Genomic DNA, 13,531 nt, shown 5'->3' with positions numbered 1-13,531 from the left:
GAATTACAAAATATATAATAAATTACATTTATTGAAGAAAATATTGTCAGAGATTAACTAAAATGTTATGTTTGCACCTTTCAGCAAAATAAAAAAAATACACAACACTAATAATATACAGTAGTAGTATTATGTGTGGCTGGATATGTTACTTTGAATGTGTTTTTCCATAGTTGGGCAAGGTACAATATGTAGTAATTTCTTTTGCAGATTACTGCTGAAATTTAGGGTCAAATTGTGTGACCCTCCTTTCAGAGAATAATACAGTTGGCACCTCCTCAACTCACCAGAAATTGATCTCATGTAGTTTACTCTCTTCAGTTTGCCTTTCACGTAACTGGAGTTTGCAGAGCAGGTTTTATGTTTTTTTTTCCTTCCAACCACAGAAGTATTTTGGACAGTTTCACACTTTGAAAACCCTAACTACTATCCCCATCTTGCTTATTACAATTACTTTGCACAAGATTGTGGAGATGTTCTGCACTTTAATAGTTTTTTCAAGTGAGTATATATAAACTGTACAGTATTTGGTGATTTAGTTTGTAGCCTATTGTGGTCACTGTGGTAGTAAACGCAAATTTTCAGTTATCCTTCCAGTTATCTACCTTCTTTCGGCTTTTCCCTTCAGGGGTCACCACAGCAAATCAATCGCCTCCATCCAACCCTGTCTTCTGCATCTGTCTCTCTCACACCAACTACCCTTATGTCCTCCTTCACTACATCCATAAACCTCTTTGGTCTTCCTCTACGCCTCCTTCTACCAATATATTCACTATCTCTCCTCTGGACATGCCCCACCCATCTCAGTCTGGCCTCTCTGACTTTATCTCCAAGGCCTCTAACATGTAATGTCCCTCTGATGCATTTACTTTATCTCCAAGGCCTCTAACATGTAATGTCCCTCTGATGCATTTTGACAGTTGTTGGACCAAAATAATCTGGGTGGGCCTTGTCCTGTAAAAGGGGCGGTCCTAACAGCTGCAATCTCCTAAATTAATCCTCCAAAAATACATAATCTCAAAATTGTGTCAAAGCATTCGTACATCAAACGTTGTTTCCTGAAGTTTATTCATGATTGAACAGTTAACATCCATAGCCATTGTAATTATCAAGAACCTTTAGAACCACGACTGCTCAACTTTAACCCAGGAAAAAGGAAAATAAAATGCAATTTAGAACCAAAAGAAAACCTGACCTGTACAATACACAAGTACTTTAAAATAACTATAAAAAAAATTAATAAACCAAAAAAGGCACACACACAAAAAGAAAACACAAAAGCGGTAACTTGTATGCTAACTGGAAGAGGGCCTGCTATGAACCTGGAGGTTGTATTTAATTTTCCAATGTTCCACAAAATACATCCACAAATAAAATGCAAGGTTGTTGTTCCTCTACTGCTTGATTTAAGTGGGGAGGGGACTGGCATAAAAGTCATTCTTTGTGCTCATCTTCCCCCTGAAACTCTGTTGCTTCAACTCCCTCGTCTTCCACCTGAAATCCTTCTTCGTTGACTTCATCATGGACCACGTATCCCTCCTCTTCTCCCATTTCAAACCCTTCTTCCTCTTCAAACTCAATCTCGAGGTTCCCCTCCTCCTCTATGCCCTCTTCTTGGATGGACTCTTGGATGCCCTCCACACCTGGCTCCTCCCCTCCTTCCTCCAGCTCAATTTCCTTGGGTGCTTCAACCTCGGCCAAGTTCTGGTCCACCTCCACTGTTTCCGGCTCTTCTTTGACAGAGATTGTCTGGCTGTCTGCTGCATCCGCCACCACAGTGTCTGAGGCATCCTGGCCATCCTGGTTTCCAACGAATGGGTTTTCTCCCTAGAAAAGCCATAAGACTATCACGTGAATGCATAGTTTCAAACATGCGGTAAATGTCAAAGCTTTAGAGGAGGCCTCTTGCTTTTGAGCTGCATGACCCATGCGTACCTTGAGGTAACTCTCAAGCTTCTTTCCAATGACCTTGTGGTTGAGGATGCTACGTGCAACAGACAGGCTTCCTCTCTTGGACTGCTCCATCAATCCCTTGGAGCACAAGACAGGACCATCCTCAATCAGGCATGGAGTCCACTCCACTCCAGTGTAATAAAACTGTATCACCAACATACTATATACCTTGCGGTTGTAGTTATGGTCATGGGACTTGATATGTTTCTGAATCAGGTGGAGCTCCATGGGAATGAAGACATCGCATGCGCTGCAGTGGGCAGCTTCTACTTTCCTCAAGAAGTGCTCCATGCCTATATCTGCAAAAGAGTGGGTAAAAAAAAATTAATAAATCCATGAAATGTGCCAACGTGAGACTTTGGCTCTCTCAATCAACCCCTCAGCTTCTGCTGCTTACCCTTAGTGAGATCCTGGTCTCTGTACACCTGGCAAATGGCTGCACTGTGGTTTTCCATCTGGCTTACCATTTGGTCTGTCTTCTTGAACTTGTTCAGCAAGTATTCCTAGGAAACAAATGGCATGTTCATGTTTGTGCCTCGGCTTTACAGATACCATGTGTGCACTCAAGGTGGTGGTCGAGCAACAAACTATGGTATGTGATGTATTCTAAATCAGCATATCAACTGCAAAAAGTTCACGAGTCTTAATTGAACGCCTGAAATCAAATAACTTTTGACTGATATACATAATTTATTGAGGTGGACCTGAAGAGTTGGTGTGTGATGTACTGTACAGTGTCAATCACCTGGAGAAAGTCTGTGGTTGGCTTAGACAACTGGCTGGAAAGGAATTTGAAGTGGTCCTTGTGGAAGCGACTATCTAGATGATTTTCCATTTCTTCCTTGTAGAATGAGCGAAACTTGCACACAGAGCATGCAAACATCACCCTTGAAAGGGAGTGGAAACAGAACAAGTTGCCAGAAAAGTAGAAAAGCATTATGAGGGACTGAGGTTGAATCCCAAATCCACCCCATCCCCCTCGGTTTTGCATGTTCATGAGAATTAAGTGGTGTTCCCAATTCTCCTTAAATCAAGAGGTAAGGGCTAAGGGGTGTATAACCCTGGAAACATAAGGGTAGGAGAGATGTCCTCAGATAAAGCTCTCAACAGTTTAACCATCTCATCAGCCTACGCCACAGCGGTGAAGCGTGATGACATAATGAAAATCAAGTGAAATCCCATTTAGTGGCTTCCTAAGGGGTGGAATTGGGATTCAGCCTTAATGTCAACTTAAAGTGCACACAACCTCAAAGTCGAGCTTTATGTCATGTTAAATATTACAGCAATATAACAATAATTGTCCCTTTATTTGCATGCTCACCTTTCCTGGAAACCCCTCTTTTTCTTCGATTTGGATTTGGCTTGGGTTCGAGGAGGAGGTTGTTTGTCCTGTGGCTTTTTATTCACGTCAACATTCTCCTGTTTTATTGGTGCACCTGAGGGAAGTGAAGTGGCGTTGTGTGAAGATACAGCAACAACAACACTGATCATCCAGTACGTACAGCTGGACAGTGTTATAGCTCTATCAAGTACTGCATAGTATTCACATCACAAAGGAACAATACACAATGAGGAGGGGGAGGGCGGTGAACTTACCCAAATCTCCCTCAGTTGTCTCCTGTGAAGAAAAGTATAGATTGTTTATCCATCATTTGGAACAAATAAAGTTTAGTCAAAACACGTTCATGTGATCCAGTTTCAATACTTACCACATCTGCAATGGTTGCATTGTTGCCATTTTTCTCTTGTTGCTCTATTAAAAAAGTATTAAAATCACAATGTGAAATGCATGCTCAGCATAATGTATTACTGCCCAATAAGAGTATTACCATTTGAAGTCGCTGGGTCGGTGCCCTCAGTCCTGTTCATTTTAGACTCTGGCTCATCAGCAGGTGTCATCATCTGCTTCCTCTTCTTTTGGCCATCATTCTGTGGCTTTCCCTGCTAAGCCCATCCAAAACAAACTTGAGATAGGGTCAAGAATACTTCCTGCTCAAAATGTCATTAGTGACTGTTAACTCTAGTGCAACAAAATGGACGTCAACCAGCATCACGCAATAGATTCAACTTCACATAACTAATTAAAGGGAAAATACCACTTGACATGTTTTAAGAGGCTGCATTAGGATTTTGTTGGTTTTATTCACTTTCATTTAATGCCAGGATGTAGCAATTTTTTGTTTGAAATCTAATACCTGCAGAAAAAAATCCAGAACATCTAAATAAGACTGGCTTAACTTTAAGGGCAGTAGAGTTCCATGAAGAACTTGTCATTACACTGAATGAAGGTAGGTAAAGACTGGGCGGTGTTGGGGGCAGGTGATGTTTTAAATGTGATGGCACAGTATGACTGGCCTGCTTGCCAGTTTATGATAGAAAGGTGGGAATCAGAATGGGCTTTTGCCCAGTATCTGAGGAGGGCTTCCAAGTTTGGCAGGAGGTACTTACTTTGTTGAGGGGTCTCTTGCGGCCTCGCTGACGGCCAGCTCGTGGGCCCCCTCCAAAATGCCTCCCGGGAAAGTCGTGGGGACCTTGGGAGGGACCCTGATGGAAACCTCCGCCCTCAGAGTACATGCGGTTGGACAGGAGGGATGGGAGCTTGCCTCTACCACCTCCTTGGGAGTGGCCGCCTCCCCGCCCACCACCTCCGCCTAGTGGCGTGAGGTCTGACCTGTAGCTCCCAAACCCTCCTCCAGATCCTCGACCCCCAGCACCTCCACCCCTTCTGGGGGAACGTCGGCCTGCTCCGGCCCATCCTCCACCATTAGAGCCACTGGTGAAGGATTCCCTCATATTCTGTCGCATTTTAGCGACTCCATAGGAAGAGGAGAGGCTGTTGAAGCTGCCTCCCCCTCCTAGCCCCATGCCCCCTCCGAAGCCCGAGCCTCCTCGCTGGCCCAACAGCATGTTGTCACCACGGCCATCGCCACAACCATAGCTACTGCCACCAGATCTGTAGAGATCTCGGGAGGGGGAGAGCGAGTCGAAAGACTCGAACTGGCCAAACCTGCGGGATGGAGGGAGAGGAGGGTTGATAGAGAAGAGCAGAGAGCAAGGGAGGAGGCAGGGAGGGCAGTCAGGTTTGGATTTCTCCGCCTGATATTAATTCGCCTCCATAGTCTCCGTTTTTCTTGTCATCTCACAAGACAAGGTTCAAAACAAAAGGCTATAGTCTGCTTCCAGCATCTTGCAGTAAAACAGAGGAATCAGCTGTGAGGTTACATTATCAAGAATTCTTCCAACTACATGTTTCAGTCGGAGGTCAAACAGCATTCCCTGTATTTACTTCCTTTTTTTAGGACGAGCTGTGAGCAATTCACCAAACCCAACAAACCAATGATGCTTTCATTATGGCACGTACAAACAAGTTGTGGGAGTTTTCCTACTAGGTACAGCAAACAGCATTAAATAATGAACTTGTGGTATTGAAAGGCCAACCCCTTTAAACTCATCTTTTGTGTGAAACCTAAAACCAGAGTGCAAGGTTAGGTCACATGGATGAGAACAACGTGTGTGTGTGTGTGTGTGAGAAATGTCAGGACAGAGGACAGCGTTCAAGGAGTGAGAAGCGAATAAACACACTAGAATGCAAACCAAATTATGTGGATGATAGTCCAGGGTTGGGCAAACTTTTTGGCCTGGGCCACATTGACTTTTAAAATGTGACAGGCAGGCCGGAGGAGCACCAGATGCATATCATCTGTGTCGGAACCAAAAGTAGACTTCTCAGTCATGGGCAACTTAAATCACAAGATGTATTTTCAACAATTTAATATCAGCACATCAAAGAAACAAAAATGGCATTGCAAGTAGAGCCCGAACAATATGGGATTTTTGCCTTTGTGCATTACTCCTGGATGGTTGTTTGTCGAATAAAGATGTTTTGCTGAGCCTGCATATTAGCTGCCGACCTTGATCCAGAAATGTTCACAAGTCCCCCCTCCCCCAAGTCTAAGTCACTTGATCAATTCTCAAGTCGGTCACGAGTCCAAGTCAACTCTAAAGTCTCTCTAAAAACATCTCTCTCGTGTCACTTCATCATAGTGTCAGGTGAGATAATAATGCGTGGGCCGCGAGCCCGATGTACAACATAATATGGTTACAATATCAAAAAGGAACAAAGGAGGCATTGACATTAAGGCATACAGCCTTTGATTGGACTACAGTAATTAGTTGTCCATTCCTTGTTAGACACTCGGTACTCGTCGTCAGCTTTTCTTTTCTTTGGCCTACTCATTGTTGCAAATGTGCTCTCCTGTCAGAGCAGTAGCAGAGCAATAAAGTGTAGCCTGATCTGTGTAAAATCAAGTGTATGGCTGTGCTAATGCGCCACCTGGTGGAATTACCAGGCATTACAGAACAAGGACAAATAAAGCAGTCATAACTGTATGATTTGTGCAATTGTGTACTAATCTTCAGCAGGTCGGATTAAAAGGACCAAAAGGCCGGATGTAACCCAAAGGCCATAGTTTGCCCATCCCTGTGATAGTCTGTTGTACATAAAACACAACCACTTCACTGCCAAAACCAGAATATGCCAAGAGGAGAGCCGTAAAACAACCAAGGGCCCTGACAGGATGGGTTTTTTAATGAACTGATTCAATCAAATATAATAAAGAATCAGAAGCTAATGTGCTCATTAATGTTTTCATTACCAACAACACAACCAACATTTTTAGATGGATAATTGCACAAATCTGCATCCCAAAGAACCTTCAGATAATTTTCACGTATACCAATGCACAAATGGGGAAAAAATTGAATATTAAACATCTTACCTGTCACTGCGGCCCCCTTTCATACCACCCTCCAACTGAGTAAGCATGTCCAAGCGTTGATTAATCTTGGCGATGACTTCGTCTGCATGGTTTCCTTTTGGTGGGAGAAGGGAGGACCCAGAGAGACCCCTCTTGGAGTTGCTGCCTCCGTAACCCCCGAACCCCGACATGGAGTTTTTATAATTCCCACCAAACGGATCAAAGTTCCCAGAACCTAATGCAGATTATATGACATATTTACAATCAGCAGGTTAACACCATTCATTCGTGACTAGCTTTTGAAATATCACATTCTGCCGCTTTAAGGTTATGCCACATACTACATTTCCTCAATTAGTGGTCTCCACTCTAATCAACATCGTACTCCAAATTAATTAGCGAGCGTGTTAGCCACGTAACCAAATAAGCATGGCATCTCTAACAAATGTAAGCATTCCATTATATTTACTATGACTTGACACCACCACGTCACGGTAAACATCTGTGCCACAAAGCTGATATGGCATCTATAAAGGTGAAGTTTAAAGTGGATTTTGTAGAGATGGGCACAGTGACCCTATAAAAGGGGAACTGCACTTTTTCGGGGGGATTTTGCCCATCATTGACAATCTTTATGTAAAACATGAACAAATATTTCTTTCCTTTTTCTGAAAAAAAAAAAAAAAGTTAAACGAGCTAGCTAACAAAGGGCATCATGGGAAATGCCTATTTTGATGCTAAAGCCTTCACAAAAATCCTAAAAAAAACACCAACAGTGTTCCATATACATAATGTACTTGTATATTAACCAAACGCCATTGATATTATTAATGTTGCAGCTGACATGAAAAACTTATTTGGTGGACTAACACGACGTATCGCTAATTGCTAGTCTCAGCGTCATTCACAGACGGAAAAGAACAGCATGGTGACTACTCAGAAAACATAACCCATACTTAATAACACCCATATCAATTTAACAGCCAGCTTGTACTCTTTGGAAGTGAGCAATATGTGGACGTATAATTTGTTGTAGTATATTAGCAGAGCGCTCTAAATAAAGGTAAATGTAATTAAATGGTTTACATAATGCAGGTTTGATTAAAAACCCATTGCTTACCTCTATTTCCAGATCCTCCTCCGCCTCCACCACCACCCCAATTGGAAAAACCTAGAAGATGGAAGAACTTTAGTGCCTAATTATTTGGTTTCTTAAGAATACAATTTTAAAAACCATTAAGTACATTTTTTGGAAGAAAGCAATGGCAGGAACACAATTGAACACTTAAATGAAAAGCAACTCTACATTCATTGTTAGCATCTCTATTATGATTATTGTTCAAATTATTGTTAAACATGCTTGGAAGGTAAGTGTTGGAGACATTTTGTTCGGGCGGCCATTTTAATATCTGACCCAAAGCTTTACATAATGATTGGAGAATTGTACTAAATAAATAATTAAGTAGACACTGAAGGTGCTAGGTTAGCTAAGCTAAAACAAGCTAAGCCAGGCAAACAATGTGCCACCATAGCATCCCGGTGAGTTAGCTTAGCATTAGCTTGATGACGAAGGCGCTAACAAACACTTAGACGAACCGTTACTTTCACCATTGCATTAAAGGCAACGTTTACGTGTTTTGTGTTTCAATTAGCACGGCTTTGACTGTACACTTAGCTTGCAAGCTAACGCTAAGCGACGAAAGTATTACATGCCATTTTGCTAACTCGAAAGCTAACAATTGCCGAAACCTATACCATATAGCATAACGCATATTCACCTGAGCCGAAATTTCTTCCCTCCATTGTTTTTTTCAAGTGTTTTGCTCCAACAATCTTGTAAAAACACGCTGACTGCCTAAAATGAAGGAGATCGTCGTCTTCTCCCCCCACCTACACAACAGCAAACGACGCCACAGCACCAAATCACGTGACGATGGTGACGACTGCTTTGTGACGTTCCCTGGGCGAGGGAGGGGCGTCGCTTCAATGTGGTAATACACGGGGGCGCGTTAAATAATGTAAACGGTCTTGGAATCCCCCTTACAATATTTGACGACAATATCCAAAAGTAATACTTATACACAACACGGAAGAGCTCATTTTTTGAAGGGGTTTGACATCACGTGTGCAGTTTGTTGCAAGGTGAATGCTGCCTTCAGGGGGCGACAGAGGTTAAGTACTTTGAGTACTGTGAGTGTGAAAAAAATATACTACGTTCAAACAGTAATATGTATACCGTGTTTGACCTGTCCCTAGATGAGGCCATTCTGTATACACCAACTACTTCCTACTTGTTTCAGTAAAGTAAATCCTGGCGCTCTTTCACCTATCTGTCAGCCATTCAGGTACAGCTGATGGAGCCAAATATATAGGTCACTGATTAGTACACAAAATATTAACCATAATTATGTTACTACACGTTATATCCGACGTAAACACATATCAACCAGATGTTTTGACTTGCCTGGCGAGTGCCTCCCCCTACCCCCCTTCTCCAGCTCCTACCCCCTTGAGTCTCCACCCAGGCAGCCTCTTCCCTCATCACCGCCCCTGGACTCTCAGTTGACCAGCGTCGCAACTGAGCGTCGCTCCTCCACTGGCAAATCTTCTTCTTCTTATTGCACTTTTTTTGCATTGACGTTGACTTTTGCTTCATTGAAACAAATCATCTCCTGGACAAAGTTTTCTCTTGTGAAAACTCCTTCTATCATAAACTAGTCCGCCGCGGAAGAATTCTTCCAGATTAATCTGTTTTTAATCTGTACATATAAACCGGTATATGTATATATATCCAGTCAAACCAGAGGAGCAGTGGATGATAATGATGATGAAGGGAATGTGGCAACATCACTTTTGATTTTTGTGTTTTTTTTATTTTTTATTTTTTGCTGTTTTTTGTTGTTGTAGGAAGCATCTTCCGAGGAGAGAAGCGGACATTTGAGAGGTAAAACAGCTCATCACGCAACACCCAATGGACACAAGTATTGGGACACCTGGCTATTACACAGACAGTAAATGAAAAGAGGAAAAAATAGCCGCCTAAAGTGTGTGATGGGGTTAAAGGTCAAGTTATTCCACACTAAACTGGCCAATATAGACCTTAGTTTGGTGCAGCGGGGAGAAAAGTGTACCTTCCTAAAATGAAGATTTAGAAGGTAAATAAACACTGGTGGCCCAATATTTTTGTCCATATATTTTATTATACAATGCGCTTGTCAATTTTTTGGACCAAATATATTGTTTTATAACCTGTATAGAAATTAATCAGCATGCTATTTCTTTATAATTTCACCATATATATATAATTAATATATATAAAACATATTGGAATAATAAATCCATATTTTTAAGCACAGTTTAAAAATAAAAATACTGGATTTTTATAATATAAAATATACGTATACACATTTATAATATTATTCTAATATTTATTTTATAATTTATTTTATTTATAATATAATTAAAATATATTATAATACAATATTATAATATTTTTGTTTCACTCCATCAGACTACATTTTTCTTTCTCTTTTCTGCATCTCTGTCTCTGTATCTATCTTGTTTACTGATGCAAAGTGTTTTAAAAGTTATTCAGTGGGAGCAATCATGCCATCAATGGATTGATGGATGCAAAAATGCACATTATGACATTATGTCATATGACAATGCCCATTTATAGTTGATCTAGGCTACAAAACCTGCTTGTGTAGGAACATTAAGTCAGAAAACCAATATGTAACACTGTAAAAACCCGAATTTTACTTTTCCCCCCACCCTCAAATTGGAGCCATTATTTCCAACAACGACCAAAGACTGACCATGCCTCAACGCTGACATGTCAGTCGGATTTGGATTGCTTTGAGGTTTTGCTTTGAGAGGCAGGGCTGGTTCATTCTGTGTGGATGCAGCTTAACCTCACTTGCCAGCTTTTCTTCAGTGCGTGATGTTGTTGATGTTGTTGTTGGTGGTTGATGGTGCTGGTGGTCAGGCGGGAGTCGCTGCATCGTGTAATAAGAGGTTTTCATGCTGTGACGGCAGCAGGTTGCAGACTCCTTGCATCATACTGGGTGACTCTAAAGGTCAGACGAAAGTTTTTTTTTTCCTTTTCTTGGGTGCGTCTTTCATAAAAGCCCCTTCCGCCCCCACACTGTCTGCTGCAGAATGGGGGGAGCTGCTCAAGCTCATATACAGTTAGATCCAGAATGATTTGGACAATGGCTGATTAACACAGCTTTCATGTCTGTAGCTGACTAATTAATATACTTTAAGGTGTGTGGTGAAGCCTGTTTTTTTTACTCTGCTATACCAGGACAAGGTTTGTAAAGTTTAACACCCAACACTCCAAACATACATGATGTGAGCAAATCCTGCAAGATGGAAGAATTAACACGGTAACGGGTGCCACTCACAAACTCAAAATTCTTCGCCATCGCATATTAAACCATGCACATAGGGGGCGACATCGGCTACACTGGTTCACCATTCACATCCAGAGCGAATCGTAGGAGTCTCGAATGGTTTGAGTGGATCTCAGATGTGGAGGAAATTTAGGGGTATCAAAGTACAGTAAACCTCGGATATATCGGACTCGGATATATCGGAAATTCGCTCACAACGGACAGATAAAAAAGAACCGATTTTTCTGTAATGCATTTCCAATAAAAATTCATTGCATATATCGGATTTTTTATAACGGATTTCGCCTATTTCGGACAAAATCTCCAGTCCCGTTCCAATGCATTTCCATTAAATTTCCCTCGCATATATCGGATGGCCGCATCGTGGCGCTCCGATTCGCCGAATCGTGACAGGCCGCTATACGACGTCATTTGCAGCGTTTGCAGCGTTGCCTGTGCGTCCAGGTACATTGGAAACATAGTCAAGGAAGTGCCTTTTTATAACGGATAAAATCCGATTACGCATATACCGGATATAAATCCAATATATGCGTAAAACGGACATTTTCCGGTATACGCATATAACGGATTTCGCTTATATCGGACAAAACCAGTGGGAAAAATTGAATCCGATATATCCGAGGTTTACTGTAGTTCAATGGAGGAAATCGTTGATTGAGGACGCTTGGTAGTATTGAAGATAAAGTGTATAAATTAATGTAAACTATCAGATTTGTTTACTCTGGCGCCACCGACTTCCCAAGTTGGGGTACACCCTGGACTGGTCGCCAGCCAATCACAGGGCACATATAGACAAACAACCATTCACACTCACATTCATACCTATGGACAATTTGGAGTCACCAATTAACCTAGCATGTTTTTGGAATGTGGGAGGAAACCGGAGTACCCGGAGAAAACCCTGCTCACTGGTTGATCAATGATTGGTCCTCGTCTGGTGACAGCGAATGAAAAGTTTAACATTTTTCAACTTTCTGGGATCGCATCGCATGACACACAAAAGCACAAAGTGTCACATGCACAAATTTTTTTATCGTGTGTCACCGTCCAGCCAGGCGACACGCGACAATCGCCTTATTGCGCCGGTTCCATTGAAAATGAATGGAGTAGCGGTAATGTGGCGCTCATTAGTAATGTTAATGGTTTTATTTCATTTGAACATGCATCAGATTACAATTGAATGCATCACATAATTCCACAGTTCCACATGTCCAAAAGGAGTAGGAAGAAGCAAAGCTTATTAAATCCTACCCCTCCATCTGGTACTTTTTATAATCAGTAACTGTTACATTTGTTCAATTCCTGCTTTCCTAATATAATTTAAAAAAAAATTTATAAATTTTTTTGCGTGTGTTTTTTTTTCTTCCTTTTTTTGTGTTTTCTGCTTCTGTAGTGGAACTATTGAAGTTTTGGAAAAACTATGCCTCAAAAACGATCAATCCAGGGTGTACCCCGCCTCTCACCCGAAGACAGCTGGGATAGGCTCCAGCACCCCCGCGACCCTTGTGAGGAAAAGGTGGTAGAAAATGAATGAATGAATGAATGTTTTTTTTCCCTTTTTTGTGTTTTCTGCTTCTGTAGTGGAACTATTGAAGTTTTGGGAAAACTATGCCTCAAAAACGATCAATCCAGGGTGTACCCTGCCTGTCGCCCAAAGGTAGCTGGGGTAGGCTCCAGCATATATGCAACCCTAATGAGGACAGTATAGAAAATGGATGGATATGCCTCAAAAGTCAGTCAACAATCATGCAAGATTGCAGAATGGGAGTGTGTGTGTGTGTGTTGTGATGCCTCAAATGCTGAATAGACAAACAAATAGGCTGACGACAGACAAAAAAAACAAGGATAACATTTTAAAATAGACTTCAAAGTCCATCAAAACCTGTGTGACATCAGCAAATCTTGCAAGATAAAAGGATTCCTCTAAATTTGGAAGTATATGCAATTGTTTTTGGTAAGATGAAGAAAAGTAAGAGACGTACCCAACACAACAATTTCAAGTCAATATCGGAGCTAAAAAAGCATTTGCCAAGTGAGGGCAGCAACAAAAGAATGACATAAACAAGTTAAATACAGCATGAGGAGAAGATGAGAGAGCTTCAGTGAGCTCTGTCCTCCTCCCAAACTCCCCCAACTGGTGCTCCCTGTGTGGCTAGCTGTTGACTCCATCACTGGCCTGCTGTTTGTACATGATAAGTTCAGTGGGTTCAGAACAGCCATAAAAGCACCGCCCCCCCCTCATCTTTTGCCCCAGCAGCAAGGGCAGGAGTGAACTGGTCCTCCGTGGGAGGAGGAGTGTAGGCCTCCCCATGGTTCTCCTCCACATGCAATGCTATTCCTTTTTTTTTTTTTTTTTGCTTGGCTCCCTGCTTGGCTGCGGTATTGTTTCTGGGCGCAGCCCTG

General features: G+C 41.8%; 2 protein-coding genes across 4 annotated transcripts in view; one reads left to right on the top strand and one right to left on the bottom strand.

Moving 5' to 3' along the window:
• Window positions 1-1,050: 1,050 nt before the first annotated feature.
• akap8l (A kinase (PRKA) anchor protein 8-like) lies at window positions 1,051-8,665 on the bottom strand. 2 transcript variants are annotated; one of them, XM_058046007.1, is made up of 13 exons: window positions 8,489-8,665; window positions 7,831-7,881; window positions 6,732-6,945; window positions 4,402-4,960; window positions 3,783-3,894; window positions 3,663-3,706; window positions 3,550-3,571; window positions 3,275-3,389; window positions 2,699-2,840; window positions 2,351-2,456; window positions 2,122-2,252; window positions 1,936-2,031; window positions 1,051-1,827 (listed from the first exon to the last, which is right to left on the bottom strand). In XM_058046007.1, the coding sequence occupies exons 1-13, from the start codon at window positions 8,511-8,513 to the stop codon at window positions 1,435-1,437; spliced, it is 2,010 nt and encodes a 669-aa protein (XP_057901990.1). In that variant the 5' UTR covers window positions 8,514-8,665; the 3' UTR covers window positions 1,051-1,434. The 2 variants fall into 2 exon arrangements, with proteins under 2 accessions (XP_057901990.1, XP_057901988.1); XM_058046005.1 differs by having other exon boundaries at window positions 3,783-3,897; window positions 8,489-8,663.
• Window positions 8,666-9,271: 606 nt separating this feature from the next.
• The window catches only part of LOC131099013 (zinc finger protein GLIS2-like), a 28,032-nt gene continuing 23,772 nt past the window's right edge, over window positions 9,272-13,531 (top strand). Inside the window, exon 1 of one of the 2 annotated variants that reach the window (XM_058046009.1) lies at window positions 9,272-9,654. Coding sequence is in view for 1 of the 2 variants with exons in the window: in XM_058046008.1 (XP_057901991.1) it covers window positions 10,654-10,789 (136 nt within the window). In the remaining variant the exon portion in view is untranslated. Of the gene's footprint in view, window positions 9,655-10,231; window positions 10,790-13,531 lie in introns of those variants that run through there. The other variant, XM_058046008.1, reaches the window with a different exon arrangement.

Source organism: Doryrhamphus excisus, chromosome 1 (assembly GCF_030265055.1).
Source record: "Doryrhamphus excisus isolate RoL2022-K1 chromosome 1, RoL_Dexc_1.0, whole genome shotgun sequence".
NCBI classification, from domain to species: Eukaryota; Metazoa; Chordata; class Actinopteri; order Syngnathiformes; family Syngnathidae; genus Doryrhamphus; species Doryrhamphus excisus.
Note: the sequence above shows the minus strand (reverse complement) of the source record. Positions and strands in the feature narration are given on the sequence as shown.